We start from the raw sequence: 23,834 nt of genomic DNA on the forward strand, positions 1-23,834 counted from the left end.
TTGTTCATAGAATCATAGAATAGCAGAGTTGGAAGAGGCCTACAAGGCCATCGAGTCCAACCCCCTGCTCAATGCAGGAATCCACCCTAAAGCATCCCTGACAGATGCTTGTCCAGCTGCCTCTTGAAGGCCTCTAGTGTGGGAGAGCCCACAACCTCCCTAGGTAACTGATTCCATTGTCGTACTACTCTAACAGTCAGGAAGTTTTTCCTGATGTCCAGCTGGAATCTGGCTTTCTTTAATTTGAGCCCGTTATTCCATGTCCTGCACTCTGGAAGGATCGAGAAGAGATCCTGGTCCTCCTCTGTGTGACAACCTTTTAAGTATTTGAAGAGTGCTCTCATGTCTCCCCTCAATCTTCTCTTCTCCAGGCTAAACATGCCCAGTTCTTTCAGTCTCTCTTCATGGCGCTTTGTTTCCAGACCCCTGATGAATGAGACAAAATTGCTTAAATTTAATCGGATGGTACTTTCATTTGTATTGTCCTTTTTTGCTTGAAACATTACTATTTCATAATTGTTCTCCCCACGCCCCCTTTCTGGTAATAGCCTATGATTAAGACAAATAAAATAATGTCTTTTGTTTCTTTTGCAGGGTTATGGAAGACCTTACCCATTGCCACCCTCTTCTGGAAGATACAATTGGAATTAGTCTTTTGGCATTTTCCACAATTTAAAATCTGTTTTTATGATCATTTATCATCTGAGTAGTTATCAGATGATAATCTTTCTTTTTAAACTGTACATTTTTACTGAGAAGATTTGATATGATGCGTATGTTGCTTTACAACTGTATTGCAGAATACAATTAATACTTATTTGCTTGTGTGAACATCTAATGAAGCAAGAGTACTGTTCTGTCTTTAGTGTGGGTTTTATAGCATTACATTTACATTGTTGATGACTTTCGATTTCACATCAGAATATTCCTTAGGTTCACAATTCCAAAAATGTTTAACATTAGAAAAATAGCATTGAAAAGATCAACAGAAATATGCACAATTGTGTGTAATTGTGGAAGTTGACTTAGAAAGCCATCTACAAGGACCGAATCTTAAAAGACTTTTTCAGTATTCCTTCTGATTGCTTCATTGATGTATTTGTCCCTTTGAAAACATGATTGCTGAACTCACAAGTAAAAGTCAACTTTTACAAAACCTGCGTGGTCTTTATTATGACATTTAACTCATATTATGGAATTAAACAAGAAGTTCTTAACTTTAGTTGAATCATGCCAATATTGGTGTTCAAACATCATATAAATGGATCTGAAACAATGAACTCTTGAGTTTCATCTGCAGGTCACTTATATTTTTGCCCACATAAAGCAAACTCTGTGTGTGTGTGTGTGTGTACGTACGTGCAGCTGTGAGAGAGGGAGAGAAGAAAAACCTTATTTCCTTAACTACTTAAATGTTGACTTGCTAGCATAAGGCTTTTCCCACATTGTTTAGATACTAAGGGGTGTCTAGCTGGTCCCTTCTCCACATCATTAGGTTGTGTACCACTATTCCACAAACTCCGCTTTTTGCTCTTAGGAGGACAACATGAAAATCCCACATGGTGGGGGGTGCAATTTTAGCAGGTGAGAAGTGACTGAATTGAGCCCAAATGGTAAATTTCAGAAAACTATAGTCTTTAATGTTCACTTGATGTCATCATCCTCAGATGCTATATATTTTAATATATGTGTTCAGATATTCACTCCACTAGTTATCAACTGATGAGAAATTGCAGCTGCAATACTTACTTGAGAGTAAATCTAATTGAACTTCATAGAGTATTTCTGAGTAGACATGCATAGGATTGCATTCTATATGAGGGCTATGGAGGCCACACTCTAGTTCATTGGTTCCCAAAGTGGGCGGTGGGATTGCATAGAGGGGCACTAAGAGGCAAAGGGGCGGCAGGGGGGCGCTCGAGGTGGTCTTTTCCGAGAAGCGCCTCTCCAGAAGGTCTTAAAACCCAGGGACATTTTTATGGGAGAAGGTAGTTTGGTCCCAAGCCATCTAGGGGAAGAATCCACACATGTATTCATACCGTTTAAGAAGAGTCCTTTTAACGGTGAATTGAAATGTTTCAAAAGCACCAAAACGCTAATGAAGAGACATACCCTGCTTGGTGTGCCCTGCCACACCGGCTGCAAAACAGGCATTCGCTCTCTTTTCCTTCCTTCCCTTGGCAAGCCTGTGGCAAGTGCTTCCCATTTAAAGGGGCCAATTGAGCTACAAAATGACATTGAGCTGAAGCCAAAATTTAAGAAATCATACCAGGAGTTTTGGTTACAGAAGGAAATTTCTGATCACTATCCTGCACTATGGAGAGTGGTTTAGAAGCTCCTGGTTGCATTTCCAACATCATATTTGGTGGAATGTGGTTTTAGTGTGGTCTGCCTAATTCTCTCTAAGAAAAGAAATTGACTCCAGATTACTAAATGTAGTGATTTAGGAATCATGTTAAGTGATTTTAAACCAGACATTGGGAAAGTGGTAACACTTCATCAAGCCCATTCATCACATAAAGAATTTACAGAATAGTGAGGTACTCTACCCTAGTTACTAAATGTGATGTCTAATATTCTTGCTAAATGACTATCAGACTTTGAAAAGATGATATCACTGGATCATGTTCATCAGTTATGTTTAATTGAATATACTAAAAAAATGTAATTGGATTTTGAATAAATATTCAATTGTTACTGTTTTGAATTTTATTGTTGTTATCTTCTTTAGTGGGTCGTTGAAAACCACTATTCTGAATAACGATTTTTATAGTGTAGGGTAGGGGGCGCTGGGCATGAGTTTGTGGAACCAAGGGGGCGGTGACCTGAAAAAGTTTGGGAACCACTGCTCTAGTTCCTTAACACCCAGTTATTGATTTCAAAAAATCAGATTTTTCACAATTTTTATGAGGGCTGGTAACTTGACACATTCTCAGTATTACTTCATACTTTCCCTGGGTTAAGTCCTGATTGATTTTAAATTCTATTCACGGCTTGATGCCAAACATACTTGCTTTGAATTATTTCAAGTTTGACTTCATCTGCCCATGAGGTAATAGAGTGGATTGTACCACTTCACACTGGAGGTTGCCATTGGGTGTGCCATTTCCTAATGGAATGAAAAAAAACCAATTGCTGTAAGTAGAAAACGAAAAAAATATGGAGCAGACTTTGATAGCACGTTTCTCCTTGACGTGTTTTTACTTGCAAAAAAAATTGTTTAAGGGGCAGTATCCCCATCTGCAGTCTGACCTGATAGAACGGACTGTATCACCTCAGGATTCTACCTCAGTCTCCGGCTTCTGTAGACCAGGCCTTCACTGGTTTATATTTTCTACCATCGTTGTTGTTGTTGTTGTTGTTGTTGTTTATAGGAATAACCTTATACTACTTGGAGGCACACACCCCGCCCCCAAATCCAGGGAACTATCCAAACAGTGCAAGTACCTGCCATTTAAACTAATGTTCAAAAAGCAAATGTCTGCTACCATGGGATGGAAGGGGCCAGTTTGTGAGGCACATAGGACTAGATGTGAGTGGAGGGATAGAAGAGAGCAGTTTTGGGAAGCTCTCTTATGCATGTTCTTACTGGGTAACACATCAAGTGACAATTTGGACATCCCATACGCATGGCAGGTTTTCCTCTAATGCAGTTATTTCTAATCAACTGCCTGTATGAACTCCATGTATATGTGAATCAGCCCTTCCTCCGTTCTTACAACATTCTAAGATCCCTTTTATTTTCTACATTTTCCCCATTTATGAGCCAATGACTTGAGAATTTGAAGTAAATAAAGCAAGTTGCTAGCTAAGGACCTGTGCAGTGTAAAGCAGAAATTGGTAGCAATGAAAGCTTAATGTAAAATCCATGGTCCCGTCACCAATCTCGTGCAAGCACTTGAGTAATTGCTGACTCCTAGAGGGATGCCTGCTTTCACTGATCTTTGTAGCGGGGTGGTTTGCCATTGCCTTCCCCAGTCGGTTACCTTTCCCCCAGCTAGCTGGGTACTCATTTTACCGTCCTCTGAGTCGACCTCTGGGATCGAACTCAGGCCGTGGGGAGAGTTTCGGCTGTAGCCGCTTACCACTCTGAGCCACACGAGAGTTACCAAACTTCATCGCTTCTCTGGAAGAGCAGGTTCATCCTAACCAGTGTTACCTGCGATTTGCTGCTAAAATTATATAGGACCTTCCTAGCCTGCTGCAAGACAACAAGAGGAACTCTGTTTTCCCACCCCCAAATTATAAAAGAAACACAAACACACACAGAGAGAGACTTTGACCATGAATTCTCATGATTGGGGACTCGCAGATTGAGGAAGTTGCAGACTGAGGAAGTGGAATGGAGTGCGAAATCCCCAAAGGTGTGTTTTGATCTGGTAGTCTGCTGGTCTTTGCACTGGGAGAAACCTGTGGTAGCTAGCTAGGATTGACCTCTAGCTACTTTTTCCAGGATCAGAGAAAGATTGCCAGGTTTCCTTTAATGTGAATCCTTACAACAAATGCCTACTTTTTAAACTGAAGTGCCTCTTTGTAGAACTTTAAGGGGAGAATTCAACCAACTTATAATAAAATTTCAATGGGCGTGTTAAGCAGGTGGTTCAAAGTGCCGTCTTATGCATATCTACTCCAGAGAGAACTGAATTTCGATTGGATTTACTTCCGAGTAAAGACGCATACAACCAGCTTCCACACAGCTCCTCAAAACCAAGGGGACTTCAAGTTCCTTAGAGTATTAACTTCTGAAATGTGTGATCACTTAAAAGTTCCAGATCGGGGGTGTTAGGGTCTAAATCCTTTCTTCATTGCACCATAGGAGGTAAACAGATACTAGTGATGATGGGTGGTTTCACACAATAATAAAACTGGGTTTCCTATGAGTGCACACTTGACGGGAAGCAGCAGCCAATCCTGATTCCCTGAGGAACATCTCTTTTTGCAAATGCGTTTGTTGCATTCACACCTACCCTTTACAAATTGTAAGCCTATGCGGCAGGGTCTTGCTATTTACTGTTTTACTCTGTACAGCACCATGTACATTGATGGTGCTATATAAATAAATAAATAAATAATATAATAATAATAATAATAATAATAATAATAATAATAATAATAATAATAATAATAATAATAATAATAAATCCCATAGGAAATAGACGCGGCTTTCCCTGCTTGGGTGCGGTGAGACATTCCTTGCCAGCCATTCAGTTGCCGCTACAGCAGGACTCCCACCACCGTTTCTTTCTCTGGCTGCCCTGCCAAGCTCGGAGGAGCTCATTGGGCCAGGGCCGGGCAAAGATGCGGGCGTGGTTAGCCAGGGACCAAGACCCCAACTGCAGAGACGGCGCCGGCAGGGAAGAAATCGAAGCAGTGGAGGCTGGTGGCTCCAATTTCGTTGGGCTGTGGTTCGATTCTGGGTTTTAGCCAGAACCAGCTAGACAGCAAAAGGAGCTCTCCAAGGTGCTGAATCGTAGCCCCGGCCTCGTTTCAGCACCTTGGAGAACTCCTTTCACTGGTTCTGACTGAGACCCAGAATAGATTCCCAGCTCCCCTGAAATCGGAGCACCGGATCCAAGAGAGGAACGTTGGATTCCAGGGGTCCTCAACTCGGCGCCCGCCCGGTGTGTGTGTGTGTGTGTGTGTGTGTGTGTGAAGTATTATTATTATTATTATTTTTCGCCCTGCTTTACAGCCAAAAAAGGCTCTTCGGGCAGCTGGTCCAAAAGGAAAAGCGCCTGGGAGGGAGAAGGGGTGGAAGCGCCCCCTCAGGCGCTAGAGCCCGCGTGGGGCCCTTCGGACAGCGCCTGCCGCGGGGAGAGCGGGGCCAGGGCCAGGGCCGGCCCTCCCCCGTGGGGATCCCGGGCCAGAACGGCCAGCCCCGCAGACGGCGGGTCTTGGAGAGAGGCCCCCAGGGGCCGCGGCGCACGCTCTCGCTCTCGCTCTCGCTCTCGCTGGCCCGGAGCCCTCTCGGCCTCCGCTCAAAGGCCGCAGCCCGTGGGAGCCTCCGGGGGCCGGAGCCCGGGGAGAGAGCGCGCCAGCGAGCGCCGAAGTTTGGGCGGCGCTTTGTTCGCTCTGCCTCGCCCTGCCTCGCCGGGCCGCTCCAGAGCCACTTCGGCGCCTCTTCAGCTAATGAGTCCCAGCCGAGTCGGCCCGGGCTGGGGCCGCATCAGAGCTCTGCGCGGCGCTAATTGCCGGCGGGGGCCTTTCTTTCAAGCCCTCCGAAAAATGCTGCGGCTGAATGGGGCGAAAGCTTTCCCTGGGCTGCGTGAGAAGAAGGAGAAGAAGAGGGAGAAGGAGAAGAAGAGGGAGAAGCTCTCCGCGAGGTGCCGGCGGGGGCGGAGGGGGGGGGCTGCCTTTCAGGAAAGGGGGGGTCAAGGTGGAAGGGCAAGGAACGCTGAAGGGAGGGGGACACACGGACACACACAGGCACAGGCGCGCACTTTAGCAGTTGCCACACACCATGGGGACGGGTGGCAGGGCAGCGGATGACAGTGGTGGTAAATAAACAAACACACAAATAAAAAGAATATACTGCTAGGCGCTGTACAGGGTACTTGACTTAAGTTTGCTGTATGTGTGTGTGAGAGAGAGAGAGAGGAGGGGAGGGAGGGAGGGAGGGAGATTGTTCCTTTTATTCAATCATCCTACTTTCTGAGACCAAACCTTGCCAACCTAAGCCTCCTATTATTTTAGAGGTGCGGATAAAAGGCTTTAGGTGTGTCCTGTTTTCCATGGGGAACTTTCTCTGCTTTCCTGGAAACCGGCGTTGCCCACGGGCCAGGGCGCCATTCCGAAAGCAGCTCCTTCGCCCGCCGGCCCGCCCCAGCTTCTGCAGCCGCAGCACCAGAAGACTCAGTAGCTGGTAAGAGAGACAGTTTGGACCAGAGCCCATTCATATACAAAAGTGCTAGGTATAAAATTAAACTTCCAACCCTTCGCACAGCTTCCGAAACTTTGGCTGGACTATTGTAACTCGTCTCTCCATAACTGTTTTTGAGCATGGACTAATCTGAATTTAGATTATTTTAAAAAACAACAACATTCCCAGATAAAAGTAGAGCACCAACATCCGTTATTTATCGTCACTTTCTTATATTCCTCCGTCGCCCTGTTTCTTCATGTTAAAACGTTTAATACCTTATGAACATAAAAACAGAAGATCGGCTGAAATGGACACTGGTCTACGAAAGGTTATGCCACAATATCTGTAGTTAGTCCTTTAAAATGCCCCGAGACTTTGTTTTTGTTAATATTTCTTGGCATCTTCTCCTTTCCAGTTTATTATGTGGAAAACGGCTTGCAAAAGGGGTCCAGTCAAATTTTTATTCCATACAAAAATGAAGACATTAATAAGAAACAAGGAAACCACGGAGAAATTCTCCTACGCGAGACCCACGCTGAAATGTACAAGACCACTACAACAGAGCCATGTTCCCGCGAAGCTCCTGTTCCTTTTTATGGGGCTCACCCAAAAGAGAACTTCCCATCGATTTTGCACATTTTAAATCTGCATTAGTGCCAGCCGGTTCAGACGAGGTCGGGAAAGCTACTGGGTGCATGGAAAAGGCTCTGCAATTTTGGAAAAGTGCCTTCGTATATGTTGAAATCTTCCCAATACTGAATTGTTCTGAACACTTAAGTCCAAAAAAGAAAAGAAAAGAAAATCCTTGGCAATTCCAAAATTTGCTTCCAGTATGGTCCAATAATAACAAAACACATCATTTTCTCGGTCATTCTTAATTTTGGGGCTCATCGCAGCTATTACTCCCAAATGACAAGACCCAGAACAGTTTACATTTCAGCGTGTGTGTGTGTGTGTGTGTGTGTGTGTGTGTGTGTGTGTGTGTGTGTGTTGTAGGCCTCTTTTTGCCGAAACAACCACTTTTCCTAGTCACTGTGCATTTGGCCTGATTCACAACCACCTATTTATCTCAGCATGGTTGCAGTATTAAAGTGATTGCCCTGCATGTCAGAATGAGGTGTCTCAGATTCAAGCATGGAGACAAAAGTTTAGCCTCCCTTCGGACATACACCACGCTTCTCAGTGGCGTCAGCTTCGGTTCCGAGTTATATGCAGCCCAATCCGACGCAGGTTTACTTAGAAGTAAGTTCTACCAAGTTTAGTAGGGCTGTCGGCCAAGTGATGAACAAGAGAGTGTTGTTAACGACCCTTTTACTCTCAGATCATAGCCAAGTTTACTTGGAAGTAACTACTAGAAATTATCTAAGATTTGCAGTGTAATCTTACGCTTGTTCATTGAAAAGGAAGGACTTCTGTGTTCGATGGAGCTTGCTCCTCAGAAAATGCGTTAAGGGTCACAGCCCTACTCTTAAATGAACTTGCGCTTACCCTAACCCAATGTACCAATAATTCTAAAATTAATTTTCAGTCTTTTAACTAATCCGACCAAATGTTAACACCACCACCACCACCCGACATTTAATTAACATTTTACACTCTTTCTCCTTTCAAAAGTTCTTTATAGTTGGTATTTTTTTCCGCTTCTTATTCGCTCTTCCTGTAAGCCTTATAGTTAAGGCAACTAGATGTAACAGTTTTTTCAGCCCCCAAAGACGGCAAGGTTAAGAAAAGGAAAGTGAAAAAAAAAACTCTTTTTAAACGTAAAAAAAATGATGCAGGTAGCTGTCTTGGTCCAAATAAAGTTAGCCGGTCGTCATAAAGGCATTATAATACAAGAAAAATAAAATTGCTTTCCTCAGCAAGTGGCTAAACTACCTTTTGTCCAAACGTTTATTTAAGATTGTAAATACAATAAAGCGGGAAGGGAGGTGGGAGAGAAGGACTGTATGACTTTCCTGCAACCCGCTCCTTTGCGCAGTTAAATCGAAATACTTGGATTACAACGCAACCCAACTCAGAAGTAAATCCCATTAAGTTCAATAGGGCGAAGTCCCAGGTAAATGGGTATAGGATTTCGGCCTTATATGGAAGTCAACCAGGAAGTAAGTCTCACCGAGGGTCAATGGGGCTGACTCCCAGGAAAGTATTAAAGTACTTACAGCCCGATCCCTGTGCAGGCTTGCTCGGAAGTAAGTCCCAGGAGTCTGATTCCCAGGTAATGGTGAGGTCTCATACAGCCAAAGCCCTAAAGTGTCTAGTCGGAAGGTGGAGTGCCATCTGTGATAGGCGACATTCAGGGCCTGGAACTGGAATTTCGAAGAAAAGCCTCCGCCTGCCCCCCTCTCTCCCCACCCCCCTTGATTGTGTTCGCTGCTTCTCTCTCTCTCTCTCTCTCTCTCTTCCCTTCGCCTTTCCTAACTGGTGTCCCTGCACCCAAGTATTCCTAGTAAGGATATTTAGGATTGCAGCTTTAAAGCATTGATTTATACAAATAATTTTATGCATTTTACTTTAAATTTGGACCCTAAACACGACCCAGTCACGGTTCAAATAATAATAGTGCGCTTAGGCTAACCTGGACTCCTGCAAAACCAGAACGTCTCTACGAACTAATTCCGATTGATTACAGTACTACTCAAATCCCACGTGCGCAACGGTCCTGGCCGTGCTTACTCGAAACTACGTCCCAGGAAGTCCAGTGAGTTTGAGTTCTTCATAGGATTGCAACCTAACTTTCTTTGAATGGCCACGATCCAGCCAAAGCAAGGCAGTTTAAAGTCCCGATGGTTTTAAATGAGAGAGCTTAAGGCTCTTACCTGGAAGTAAGTCCTATTGAATTTAACGAGATTTGCTTCTGGGTAGAGACTATAGCTTTGCACTGTCCAGGGCCTGCTTTCTTATTTAAATCAACTGAACTGAAAAAGCGACTAACTTCGGCAGGATCGTGCCCTTTTAGTTCAATGTTTAACTGTCCTTCACATGCTTATAAAGATTCAGTTTGACCTTCGAAGAGACCTATTTCGAAGTAAATGGCTGAGTTCGGACGACACGCTAATCAACGGTTGTTTCCCATTCTCTTCCTATTAAAACACATCCACCCACCTCCACCCTCGGTTGATGAGCGTATCCTCCGAACTCAGCCAGTGTCTCTATTCCGAATTCGGAGAAAATTAAGATAAATTAGAAGTATTAATGTATCTTGATTATGGGTGCTTCGGAACCAGTTATTCCCAAGAACATGTTTACTTTAAATTCATTACCTTAAAAAATGCACTAAGGTTGCTGTCCTGTACATACTTACCTGCATGAGTTGGGGAATGAACCATTAGGTAGACATTATAGGATTGAGCAGTAAGCCTGCAGTCCTATACCCATTTACCTGGGAATATACCCCATTGAACTCAATGGGATTTACTTCTGAGTAGGCATGGATAGGATTGTGCTAGAAAGGCACATTCCAAGGGGAAATCCTTCTGTGTACACGCCATTGAAGTGAGTAGGAGCTGGGCTTGGTTTATGCTCTCCTACACAGAAAACTCCAGTATCTTGGGGTGGATGGGGTGGGGTGTTTGAGACTGTTGTAATGCTCCCATTAAGAGTTGCAAACAGGGATCTTAAAAAATAGGGGCACAGCCCACGTGGAAATTCTTCTCAGCAAGCCCCATGACCTCAATGGGGGAGTCCCGGGAGAACTTCCAAGTGTACTGTGCTCTGTTTAATTAAATAAATTATACAAATTAATACCTATGTCCTCCATTTAAAAACACCCTCAACTTCCTACCAATTCACTTATACTGCTTTTAGATATCTCTGTTCCCACCAGCTGTAACCCAGATTAAGACCAGATTCTGATTGCTGTGTATTTCTAATTTATCATGCTCCTCTCATTTCTGGCATTCCCCTTATTTTATTTGCATTAATTAAACAATTGGTTACTGACATGGTTCCTACCAGATTTCGATCCAGGCTTTGGTTTAGTCAATTCATTTTCAATCTGAGGTTTTCAGACTGGTCATCAAAACCCTACCAACTCATTAAAAAGCCCCCCACCCCAAAGAAATGAAACCAAATACAACTTAATGGAAAAGTATCACCTGCCTTTTTCTGACCAAATGAGAAAAATAATTATCACTGACACCCCACGTAATAATGGTGCGTTAAGAATGAATTGTTCCATTTTTTTAGAAACAAGCAAGCAAATAATAATAATAATAATAATAATAATAATAATAATAATAATAATAATAATAATAAACAACTCCAAGCCCATAATATGACTTGCAACATTTTGTAAGAGCAATTTTCTGGGCTTTGTCAGAAGCCGCAGTTGGTTTTGGCCGTAATCCTGCACCAGGCAGAGACTGTTTAAACCTCACTGAGCTCCAAACTGTTCTCAGGATTTCAGCCTCCTGCGGTTTAGAAGTTAGTTCATATTTATACAAATTCTTGGAATACAAACCTGAGCAAGAAATAATGTAACCCCTCCCCCTTCATCTCTCTTTCCCTCCTCCCCCCCTTTTTTGGCGTGTATTCTTTTCTATATTTATTTTTTAGTCCATTAATTGTTTTTTCCCCCATTAAATGGATAAAAGAATTCTACTAATTTTTTTTTTATCATCCAGCCAATTTTTACTACTTCTTTTGGTTTTTTAAAGAGTTCACCCCAGTATTGCAGCATTTTATTTATTTATTTATTCATTTACAAACGTGGACATTCAAATGAAATTAGGGCACACTCTCCAAGGAAGTTTATCCGTGTTGTTACTCAGCTCCTATTCATTTCATGGGGCGGCCGCAGTAAAGCTTCTTGCTGATGGGGACCATCTGCCCATGGTTTCATCAGTCCATCTCATTGGAACCGGTCATAGTTTGTTTGTTTTCTGTTTTTACAATTGGTAGATTTAGCATTACTGGGTTTTTTTTTGCCAGCAATACATCCAAATAATACCTAACAATCAAAAGTTGTTTTTTTAAATCTCAGCGTGCAAGTTTAAAAAGTTCTTAAAAATATCCCGACTGGGATAAGTAAGTGCTCCGGCCCTCCTTCCCTCCTTTCCGTGTGAGTGTTGCTCCTTCTCTTTTGTGAAAACGGCGGATTATGTTGCCCGACGACCTTGAGCATCAGTAATAATGAGATTGCACTTAAGGAGTTCCCTTAAAAATTATTAGTATTATTATTAGTTGCATCCCCCCCTTCCCCCCAAGGAGAAGTCGCACTTCAGAAGACTCTGGTTGATCTGGTTCACTTGGCTTTGTCAGTTATGTACAACCACCGCTCCAACCGAGTTCTGGAACTACCCTAAGCCACGCCCGGGGCGGCCTCCATCCTTCCTCCGAGAAAGCCTGGCTGGTGTGTTTCTCGTTCTTTCTATGCTTTTCCCTCGCGCTGGAGCGGATGGCAAACCACGTTAGCGAAGAACCCGCGAGCCCGCTCAGGAACCCCCCAACTCCGCTTCAACACCTGTAATCCCGCTGTGGCGGCGGAGCGGAGCGGATCTACCTGGGCTTGGGGCCTGAAGGAGCGCGTGCAGCAGCCGAGGAGGCTTCCCAGGGTGCGAAGCAGGCCAGTTCCTCAGCGCTGTCCCGCTAGCCCAGCCGGATCCTCTCGGGGACCGCCGGAGGTTTCCAGCAGCTAAGGGGGGGCGCGGCTGGTCCCAGGGGCCGGCGGGCGCAGGCACAGCCAGGGCGAGAGAAAAGGGGCGCTTCGGGGGTACTGGGCGGGGAGGGGACGGGGAGGGAGCGGGGGAGGGAGGGACGGAGGGGATCACCATGTCCGGCCATAGAGCAAGCTGGCGTTGACCATGCCGCCGTTGTAGTCGACGGCGACCGCGTCCATCTGCGCCAGGGAGCCCACCTGGCTGTGGAGCGACGGGGGGCTGGGGGACAGCTCTTCCAGCTCCGGCGCGGGGCCCACCTGCTGCTGCTGCTGCGGGTGCGGGTGCTGCCCGGCGCTGCCGCCCGCCCCGCCGCCCCCCAGGGCTTGTCCGGCGGGCTGGCCCACGCCGGCTGCGCTGTGCGGGCAGGGCTTGCCGTCCTTGACCAGGACGGGCACGGCCACGCGCCGCGGAGAAGCGGCTTGGGGCGCCGGCTGCTGCTGCTGCTGGCACAGGCTGGAGCCCTCGGGCGGCGGCGGGGGCGGGGGCGGCGGCGGGAGCTGCTGCGCCGCCGCCGCCTTGTCCTTGGCTTGGCGCTTCATCTTGTAGCGGTGGTTCTGGAACCAGATCTTCACCTGGGTGGGCGTGAGGTGGATCAGGCTGGCCAGGTGCTCCCGCTCGGGCGCCGAGAGGTACTTCTGCTGCTTGAAGCGCCGCTCCAGCTCGTAGACCTGCGCCTGCGAGAACAGCACCCTCCGCTTCCTCCGCGGCGGGGCGTGCAGCCCGGGGGCCATGGACTTGGCGGCCTCCGCGATCCCGGACAGGGCCCCCATGCCGGCCATGTTCATGCCCCCCGACGGGCCCATCAGCCTGGAAACTGAACACATATGGCGCGGGTCAAGAGGTGGCCTGGCCAGGGGTCAGGGGCGAGGGGGCGCCACCTCGGAGGCAGGGAACAGGGGCGGCGGGGACGGTCAGCATCGCGATGATCACACGAAGGAGAGCGTTTATGAAACGGCTCATGTCGCCCTGTCCCGAAGAGCGGATGTCTCTCCCTCCCTCGGCCCTGGGGTGTCAAGAGTGCCCCCTTCCCCTGGCCAAGTAGGCTCGATCCCCGAACTTCGGCGGGAATGGCGACCAGGGGAAGGAAGGGGCCGCTCGGCTCCGGACAGGAACCCAGATGGGAGACCCCGCTGCCTCCCCCCTCCCTCCCGCCCGTCCGCCCGCCCACGCCCCCTCCAGCCCGCTCCCTGCGAGCCTCCCCTCGCTTACTCGTGGGGTAGCGGGGATCCGCGTTGGTTCCGTACCACCCGGAGGCAGCCGCGCTGCTGCGCACGCTGTCGGGGTAGGGCGCGAGGTCGCCCACGTTGCCCAGCCCGCCGTTGCAGTAGCCCGCCACCGAGCCGTGGGCGAACTGCGAGACCCCGGCGTGCGCCATGGAGTGGTAGGCGGCGGAGTTGTGGCCGCCGGCCATGGGGTGCTGCTGCTGCGGCGGGAGGGCCGCGGTCGGGGGCTGCCGGTAGGCGGCGGCGCCCACGCCCAGAGGGGCGCCCAGGCTGCCCTCCATGGCGCCGAACTTCTTGTAGGTCTCCTCCATGGGGCTCAGGATGTCGGAGACGGAGAAGGGCGTCGTGTGCTTGGGGCTGAGCGACATGGCGCGCCGGGCCGCCCCTGGGCTCCCTTCTCGCTCGCGCGCCCGGCGGACGCAGCAGCGGAGTCCGGAGAAAATGGGGCGCTAAGCGCCGCCGCCGCCGCTGCGCCGGGACCCGGCCAGGACGGCAGCAGCAGGAGGCGGAGGCGGAGGCGGAGGCGCAGGGGGCGGCGGAGGGGGCGGCGGCGCGCCAGCCCTCCCTCCGCTCGCTTCTTGGCTGGGGCTTATTTCAGCCCGGCGGCACCAGGTTTACGACAGACACCGGCGGGGGCGGAGCCACGACCAAGGCCCCCCTCGGCAGCCACTCGCTCGCTCGCTCCCTCAGCCCTCTCCAGCGTGGGAGGGTTCTCCCCCCCCACCTCAGCCAATGAGACGCGCATCTCCACCTGCTCCGCACCCTGGCGACCCCCTGGCCCGCAGCTCCCTGCGACGGGACCCCTCAGCCGCCGCCTCCTCAAGCCCCGCGGCGGGAGGCCGTGGCAGCACGCGCGCCAGGAACAGACCTCCCCCCCCCCCCCCGCGTGTTCGCCAAAGGCCTTCTTAGAGGCAGAGTTCCTCACTGGAAGGGTTCCCTCAGCTGCTCCCTCGGCCTCCCCTTCCTTCAGAGCTGGCCCCAACAGGGAATACCCAAAGCCCGCCAAAATGGGCGCCAAAGAGCCCGCCAAAGTCCAGCCCTCGGAGTCCCCGGAGGTCCCCAGTGCAGCCCTCCGTTCTCCTTTTGGCACCAGCCAAAGGCGGTGGGTGGGTGGGCAGGCGCCTTCCCTGCCCGGCTCTCCATCCAGGCCCCTGGGGCGCAGGCCTGGCCAGGTTGGTGCGAGCCTCCGGGCCGCCGCCCCCCCCCCCCGCCTCCTTGCACCTGCGAGTACCCGTCGCGCTCGGACTGCTGAAGGGGAGACAGGAGGACCTCCGGTCTGGACGGTCCGGAAACACCGTCACAGAAATACTGGGGAGAAGGGGAACGAGGCAAGTCAGAGGACACAGCCTTGCGCGCCACCGAGGACCCCGCTGCCCTACCCGACAGGGGGAGAGAATGGCACCTGAAGCGCTTTGGAAAGCGTAGCAGAAGTCCCAAGGGGGCGGGGAGGCGGAAGTGCTTGAGCCAGTGAGCTGGCAGCAACTTTTGGAGCCATCTAGACCTCTTGCCCAAATGTGGGAAGTGGGAAAAGAAAGCGAGAGCGAGCGAGCGAGCGAGAGAGGGCGGGGGGGGGGAGAGCCAAGTGCTCTGAAGGTGTCCAAGAACCGTGCCCAAGGAAACGGGCTATCCACCAAGAGGGGGAACTGCCTCCGCGAAGGGGACCCCCTGAAAGGGGACCACAAAAGAGTGTGGAAATGGGGCAACCGCAGGTTTGGCCAGGCTAAGAAACCCGCGGGGGCAGGGCTCTTCCCAGTGAAGGATGGGTTTGCGTGCGACCGCGTCGATCTTTGCCGGTCGAGCCTGCTAGCTCGAGGGGAAGTGAGCGTGCAAGCGCAGCGCTGGCTGCAGTGACAGCCTTTGGCGAGCAACAAGTCCCGTGGAAACGAACAGGACGTGATTCGGCCTGTGCTGCGGGTCGACAACAGCTTTCCCGATTCGCAGCCTTTCTGGGCATCCGACCTGTTAAACGCGCGACTAATACGGAGAGCGCGCCGCGGACTTCAGCGGGACTTTTGCTCCACGGCCTGAGTTTAGCTGGAGCCGGAGAAAGAACAGGCAAACCAGCAGCTTTGCTTTTGCATGGAAGAACCTCCGCTAGAGGGGACGTCGCAGTTCTCTGAGAAAACGAATCGATCTCCGCTGCCAAGCGGGGCTTCAGGAAGCAGCTGTGTGTATGTGAATGGGAACACAGGGACGAGAGTTCAGGTTGACTGATGGCCGTTACCCGTGTGCCAGATCACAACTGGTTGGGTCCCCTTCCGCCCTAGAGGGCTTAGGCCCTTCTTACCGCTCTGTCCCCCCCGCCCCCATCTCCCCAGTACCAGATCTGGGTTGAACCTAGTTCTGCGTCTCCTCAAAGCGTTTGGGCTTTTGTCTCTGGTAGACCCGAAGAGCTGAGCGGGCCGCTCTCCATTTTCAGCTCAACTACAACTAGGGACCCTCATCCACCACCAGCAGCGCGGGCGTTCGGTTCCCCCTTTGGACTTGGGGCCTGGCAGTTGAAGTTCTTGGGAAGTTGCTTGTTCGTTTGTTTCACGACTTGGACTCGCCCGCTCCATCCTTCTGGTCACCCAGGACTTCCACAACGTCGCATCTATCAGATTCTGGCCCGAGTCTCTCGTAATTCCTGAACAGACAGCAAAAGTAGGACTGAAGACTGGAGGGGCGGTCGGGGGATGGCGGGGAGTTGCGGGGGCGAGGTTAGCGACACCCCTGATCAAGATGGAAATCATGTCCACGTGGAGAAGAAGACCCGTTTGCTTCCAACCTGCTCTAAAGTCGCGTGGGACGGTGGGATCCTGGTCGCTCTGCGTGAGCAACAGAGCGGGCTAGCGGTGGTTCGGGAGAACCACCCTACATTACAAGCGCGGGGGTGGTGGAATAGAATACATAAATAAGTAACTATATACAATGAAACATCCCTAGAATACTGTTAAGGAAGATGTGGACACAGTCAGTGCTTAATTTGCAAATGCGAGGTGCGGGAATGAGTGCCTCCATGAAAATTCTGCTGTCTGATCCGAAATGAAGTCCCAGGCCTTAATTCTGAACATGTGGGGACTGTAATTCCTATAAAGGTGAAGAAATAGCACTGTCTACACAATCAGAGTACATGCCTTTATTACCATCTTTCCCCGATGAAGGGTTCTGGAGAACTCGAAAGCTTGCAGTGTTGTGTGACTTTTGAGTTGTTCTAATAAACGTATTACGATGACATGGCTCTTGGAAATTTTATTTTCGTATATCTATTATATAACAGTCCCATTAAAGAGGGAGCAGGGCCAAAAGATGGAAAGGAGTGAGTTAAATGGACGTAGTCAAAAGTGGGGTAGCCGTGGGCTTACAATACCAAGAATATGTATGTATATACGTATGTATGTATGTATGTACGTGTATATGCCACTACTGAAAGTCGCTTTCAAAGGGGCTAAGCAGTGGGCAAGTGGACCAGTCTGGAGCAGACAGACACCCATTGCCCAGTTATGCTCAGAGGCACTCAGTTGGACTTCTGAGTGGACATACTTCCCATCTCGGCCGAATGGTATCTGTTTTCAGAAAGAGACGGTGGCCAGATCTACACCAAGCAAGATAAAACACTTTGAAAACGTTTTGAAAACTGTATATGAAGCGTGGCCTGGGCCCCAACAGTTGTCACTACTGTTATAAACCATTTTAAAGCAGTAGTGTAGATCCTGCCGGTGTCAGCCTATGCTTGGCCTATACCAGTTGGGACTGCAGCTCTCGCGTGATTGAATGCTCCTTCATTATTCCTTCTCCTTCTCCCCCACCCGTCTTTTAAAAAATCCACGCAGATAGAAAGCTAGCATGTCGGAGAGAATCTTTGTAGCCGGGTCTTCTTCCTGATAGGCTTGTTTTCTCTGTGTTGGAATCCTGCCTAGCGGGGACGCATTCCATCACATGTGTCCTTAGAGGTAATCTGAAGTGGAACCGCTCCCCCCCTCCGCCCCACCGCGGCTTTATCTGCTGTTTGAAAGTGCACCGCAACAAAAGAACTAGGACTATCTTCTCCTAGACTCCCATGAGGCAAAGGGCAGTGCGATCTAGTTAAAGGTAAGCACTTCTGAGGCAGGCTGGAGGGAGTTTAGAAGAGTTAAGTACTGTTAAGTCCCATAGATTTAAATAGGAGAGTTTAACTTATGCTTAAATCTTTCCCACTGAAACCGGTAGGACTTAAATGGTTAAGTCGTATTGGTTGGCTGAGTCCTACCCTATAGTGTGAAGTTATTGATGTAAGGGATTTTAGCTGCGCTGGTTTTAACTAAATGCAGGATTGTAGCCAGCTTGGATGTGCGTGTATATGGTGGCTATAATAATTTGGAAGAGGAGAGCAAGCGAATAGCATTTTGCTTCAGACATGAAATAGAAGCCCATCTCAAAAGCGTTTTGCGTGTGCCTGGAATATATCAAGAAACCCTCCCACAAGGAAAGCCGCTCTCAGATCAAGGGTGTTTGTTATACACACTCGCCTGTTCATGGCAGGACTCCGTTCGGGGAGCCTTAGAAGGACACCTCCATTACTTGTGCCTCGGACTTGAGTTCGACCACCCTTCTCCAGCCTGGTGCCCTCCAGATGTTTTGGAGCTCAAGCTCCATCAGCTCCAGCCAGCAGGGCCAATGGTCAGGAATGCGGGGAGTTCTCGATCAAAACATCTGGAGGGCACCAGGCTAGAGAAGGGCTATGGTAAGCGGTAGCCTTAAAATACGTTTTCTTGAAAGCAAGTCTCACCATTTTCAATGGAACTTCCGCCTCAGCAAGAGTGCAAATTGTTTTCTTTTCTTTTATGTATAACGCTGATCAGTTGCATTTCCAAAAAAAAAAAAAAAAAAAAATTGCTCCGTCCCTCTTACAAAAAACAGTTACAGGCGATTGAAACCCCTTTCCTAAAAGAAGGTCACCGAAATAATTGGGAGGCGTTAAGATAACTTCCTGGTGATTTGCGCCGGTTTTCTGTCCCTTTCCCAGGGCTCATGTATAATCTTTGATTGAAATTGTACTTTGAATCCAGTCCACTGATGTTCAAGGGCGTGTGTGTGTGTCATCCATCCCATCATCGCTTATTGCAAGCTGTCTCCTTTCCTAATCGAAACAACTTGAACTTGATCCAACCAGAACCGACCGTTTTCCCGTCCTTCTGATTTCACACTGAAGCCGAGGGGCCTTAAGAGGGCTTTAACGTTTGCTAGATCGTGAGCCTCGTGCGTGATCCTGATGAGAGCACTGTGGTCGCAGGGCTGGTTTTCTCGCAGCTGAACTGAGAACGTTTCGTGAGACCAATCCAGCACAGAGTAAGTAATCATGGAAACTGGCTTGTTAGTTTTTCAAAATCCGGGGTCACTTCCTTTGCATTTGCAATCCAAAACACAATAAGGTGGAAGTGACTTTAACTGAAAAATTAACTTGAACTAACCTTTAAAATGTTACCGTAGGGGTGTGGGATGATGAATCCATGGAAAAGCTGTAGTAACATTGCTCCTGAGAAAATGCTAAGTGCATGCATTCCCCCTCAGAGCAGCGTGATTAATCGATTTAATAAACATTTTTGACTATGCAGAGATTCCAGATTAAAAGTTCCACTTTAGGGAAAATTTATTAATTTATTTATTTATTTATTGCATTTCCATACCGCCCAATAGCCAGAGCTCTCTGGGCGGTTCACAAAAATTAAAAACATTCGAAGTATAAAACAGCAGTATAAAAACATACTATAAAATACAATATAAAAGCTCAACCAGATAAAAACAGCAGCAATGCAAAATTACAAATTTAAAACACCAAGTTAAAATTTATTTATAGACTGTTAAAATGCTGGGAGAATAAAAAAGTCTTCACCTGGCGTCTAAAAGCATATAATGTAGGTGCCAAGCGAACCTCCTTAGGGAGCTCATTCCACAGCCGGGGTGCCACAGCAGAGAAGGCCCTCTTCCTGGTAGCCACCTGCCTCACTTCCTTTGGCAGGGGCTCATGGAGAAGGACCCCTGAGGATGACCTTAGGGTCTGGGCAGGTACGTACTCAGAAAGAGGCTGCGGGGCTGGTCTGGAGAGAGAAACCTCCAGCAATTTATGCTAGAGGATGGTTGTTTTCCTGCTTCTTCCCTCCATTAAATATAGCCAGACCCTTTTTAGCACAGATGAGCAATTGCCAAGGGGTGGGTGTGGGTGTTAGGGTGGGGGTGGCAGATCAACATTGACAGGTAGGCATCTCAGCATTGTTGCCAGCTACCCCCTCCCATCCTTATAACTTGAATGCTGTAAACCTAACGAACTCCACTATTGGATGGCAATATCCTTTCACCGAACTCCACTATTGGATGGCAATATCCTTTTGCCATTAATTAACGAAATTAAACACACTTCAGAAACATACATTGCAGTTAGTGACTGGTGCATCACCAATGAGTGTGTAGTTAGCAGAGTAAGGAGGCGCCACTGTGCAGGCGCAGATTGAGAGACTAGCTCTGATGCAGTTAAAAATGATTAAAATCTTTAATAGTTCTTGTCAGATTTTAATTATTTTTAAGGGCACCAGAGCTAGTCTCTCAATCTGCTCCTGCACAGTGGCGCCTCCTTACTCTGCTAACTACAGATAATCCAGGGACGAAACCTGGATTATCCCAGGATAAACCTTAGGTCTAGCTGTGGCCATACACATAGTTTATGTCTGCTAAATGGTGGGACACTTGTCTCGTTCTCCACTCTGATCTGTGCTACCTGCTGCCCTCACATGGCTCCCTGATGGCCCCTCCCTTGACCATCCAGAGCTGTTCTAACTGGCCTGTGTCACCTTACCACCCCCTCCATCCCTTGTCCAACTTCATTGGGATTGGCTAAGGGTTGCTGGGCCATGCAAATTCTCTATCCCTCCACCCAACTTCCTGCCATATTGAGTAGCAGCATTGACACAGGTGAAAGGAATCCACTAGTGTTGCATGGAGAAGGGAGATGCATGGGCTGGTTGGCCTTTCAACCTTTTTCTTCCTCTTCACAGGGGCCCCTATAACTCTTGATCCTCACCACCATGGGTTTGCAGTGCCTCTTCCCATTTACAGAGACACTTCTCTTCTAAGTGAGCTGGGCCTCTTTATGTCCTTTCTGTTAATGGAGATGCTTCTCCTTGAGGCAACGCTGTATCACTGTTAGCAGAACTTGGGCTGCAGGTCACTGAACCTGAAGCTAAAGGGTTAACGTACACCTACAAGGTAGGAGGGGATTGTTACAATGCTTGTTTTGCTACTTCCTGTCTCCTCCCTCCTACTTCCTAGTCTTCTTCTTGCTTTTTTCTTCCCACCTGCATGGTGTGCTGACTACGGCCATCCCATCGTAGGATATAAGTTAAATGTTGCTGAGTAAAGTTTTCTTTCAAACCACCAGTGGAGCGTTTCTATTGTCTGTATGCGTGGCTACTCACAGACAGCTGATTCGGTCGACAACCATCACCTGCTGTTCCTTCTTGTTGATGGAGACATTACGATTCCTGTCTTGCATTCTGTCATAGCTTCAAGTCTTTCAATTCCAGCTGTTTTAACTTTAGCCAAATATAGGCTGGCCTTAATTAACCAGTGGTTAATCTATGCTAGTATTCCCTTCCATCGTTGCAATGCTTGGTACATTTACACAGGAAACAAACCAACCAACACCAATTCCCCCACTCTTCTCCCCTGAGAAAAGTTTACCACTGAATGCCTTGTCCCACTACTTTCAAGATCCAGGCCACAGCTAGACCTCAGGTTTCTCCTGGGATCCTCCAGGGTTCGCCCCTGCCTGAACACTGGATCCCCTGTGTGTCACCTGGATGAAGAGGTTTGACCCCTGGATGATCCCAGGATAAACCTTAGGTCTAGCTGTGGCCCCAGTCTCTGGCACCACAGTCTTTAACATCTCATAAAACTCTGTTATTTTTGCTGCAATGAACATGGAAGTTTTTGTAGACTAAGAGTTGGATCCAGATTGAGTTATAGCTGTGCTTTGAGGTTGTGGTGTATCTTCAAGCAAGCAAGCAAGTAGCAGTGTCCAGCATCAGAAGGCTTTAGGTAGATGGCTGACCAGAAGCAACTACAGCAAGTTGTTCATGAAAGGAGGCTTGTCCTACAAGCTGGAAGCAACAGGAAGAATTGGAGGTAGAGCAAGAGTGCTCTCCAGCAACTGTTCCTGTTTATGAAAAACTATTTTGAGTCATGTTTAGGGAAATGTGCTAGTTTGAGGGGAAAGCTACTGAGAGCTTATTTAGCTGGGGAAGGCTCTCTTCCCTTATGTAAGGAAGGAAAGGAACCTCTCGTGCAAGCTCTGAGTCATTACTTTTGCTGACGTTTTCTTGGCAGGCCTTATAGTGGGGTGGTTTGCTGTTGCCTTCCCCAGCCGTTATTGCCTTTCCCCTAGGTAACTGGGTACTCATTTTACCGACCTCGGGAAGATGGAAGGCTGAGTTGAACTGAGCCGGCTGCCTGAAACCAGCTTCCGCTGGGATTGAACCCAGGCTGTGGGGAGAGTTTCAGCTGCAGAAACTGCTGCTTTACCACTCTGCACCACACGAGGCTCACCCTTATGTAAACAATTCACTTAATAAACATCTTTATTTTGTTCATGTTGTCTCTAGTGGTGTCAATCCCGTGCCTCTGGTATAGGTGCAAGCCACACACCTTCATCTGATCTTATTTAACTGCTGGCTCTGTCTTGATTACTACTAGGGGTGTGCACGGACCCCCCGCTCCACTTCTCTTCCAGATCCGCGATTTGCGGAGCGGGCCGCTTCGCCCCGCCCCCGCTCCGCTGCGGAGCTCCGGATCCGGATCGGAGCTCCGTTTTCCCCCCATAGGGTTGCATTGAAAACTAAAAAAGTATACAACTTTTTTTCTGTGAAAATTAGAAACCTCAAGTTTGGCACCATGACACCTCATGGACGTATACACATGCACGCCAAGTTTCAAGGGAATCCCCCTGATTTTTGGGGAATTTATGAAAATCGGGCACCCCATTCACACCCCTTTCGATAGCTCCGTCAATTTGCACGTTAAAAAACCTCAAACTCGCCACCATGACAGCTTATCCATGTGTCCACATGGACGCCCAGACTCAATGCAATCCCATCATCCCCTGATTTTTGGCGGGGCTCTAACCTCTAATGCACCACCCATAACCCTAATTCACACCCCTTTTGATAGCTCCGTCAATTTGCACGTTAGAAACCTCAAACTCAGCACCATGATAGCTTATCCATGTGTCCACATGGACGCCCAGACTCAAGGCAATCCCATCATCCCCTGATTTTTGGCGGGGCTTAACTCACCCCAAATTGTCCCATTCTACAACTATGTCAATTTGCACGTTAGAAACCTCAAACTCAGCACCATGATAGCTTATCCACGTGTCCACATGGATGCTAAGTTTCAAGGGAATCCCATTATCCCCTGATTTTTGGGGAATTTATGAAAATCGGGCACCCCATTCACACCCCTTTCGATAGCTCCGTCAATTTGCACGTTAGAAACCTCAAACTCACCAACATGATAGCTAATCCATGTGTCCACATGGACGACCAGACTCAAGGCAATCCCACCATCCCCTGATTTTTGGCAGGGCTTAAACCTTTTAACTCATCCCAAATCAAGTCCCAGTCTACAACTACATCAATTTGCATGTCAGAAACCTATCCTTTGGTCCCATGACAGCTTACCCATATGTCCACATGGACGCCAAGTTTCAAGCCAATCCCATCATCCCCTGATGTTAGGGGAAGTTTTGAAAATCGGACACTCCAGTATGTCAGGGATTTAAAGTTGCAATGCAGACAGCTCAATGGGGCCAGTTGAAAGGAAATCCCAACATGCCATGAGATAACCCTAAATCTTCTTGCACACTTGAAAAATGGATTTTTGAACTTGATAAAGTCTAAGTGAGCGCAGGAAGGACTTCTCCCCTGAGTCAAAGCAAGACACCATCCCTGCGAGGCGGGAAGGGGAGAAGGGAGGGAAGGCAGGCAGGCAGGCAGGCAGCATGCATTGTAGTGCCGCAAGGATGGCTTGAGCACTAACGCATAGCAAACCAACCCGTAAGCGGGCGCAAGGAGGAAGTGAGGC

General features: G+C 48.5%; 2 protein-coding genes across 2 annotated transcripts in view; one reads left to right on the forward strand and one right to left on the reverse strand.

The window, feature by feature from the left end:
* The window catches only part of XRN2 (5'-3' exoribonuclease 2), a 64,778-nt gene extending 62,071 nt beyond the window's left edge, over positions 1-2,707 (forward strand). The window contains exon 30 of the mRNA XM_063130178.1: positions 595-2,707. Coding sequence (XP_062986248.1) covers positions 595-651 — 57 coding nt within the window. The 3' untranslated portion in view covers positions 652-2,707. The remainder of the gene's footprint in view (positions 1-594) is intronic.
* Positions 2,708-12,626: 9,919 nt separating this feature from the next.
* On the reverse strand, positions 12,627-14,128 carry NKX2-4 (NK2 homeobox 4). Its single transcript, XM_063129713.1, has 2 exons — positions 13,729-14,128; positions 12,627-13,333 (listed from the first exon to the last, which is right to left on the reverse strand). Exons 1-2 carry the CDS (start codon positions 14,108-14,110, stop codon positions 12,627-12,629), a joined length of 1,089 nt encoding a protein of 362 aa, XP_062985783.1. The 5' UTR covers positions 14,111-14,128.
* Between the last annotated feature and the right edge of the window lie 9,706 nt (positions 14,129-23,834).

Source organism: Elgaria multicarinata, chromosome 7 (genome assembly GCF_023053635.1).
Source record: "Elgaria multicarinata webbii isolate HBS135686 ecotype San Diego chromosome 7, rElgMul1.1.pri, whole genome shotgun sequence".
NCBI classification, from domain to species: Eukaryota; Metazoa; Chordata; class Lepidosauria; order Squamata; family Anguidae; genus Elgaria; species Elgaria multicarinata.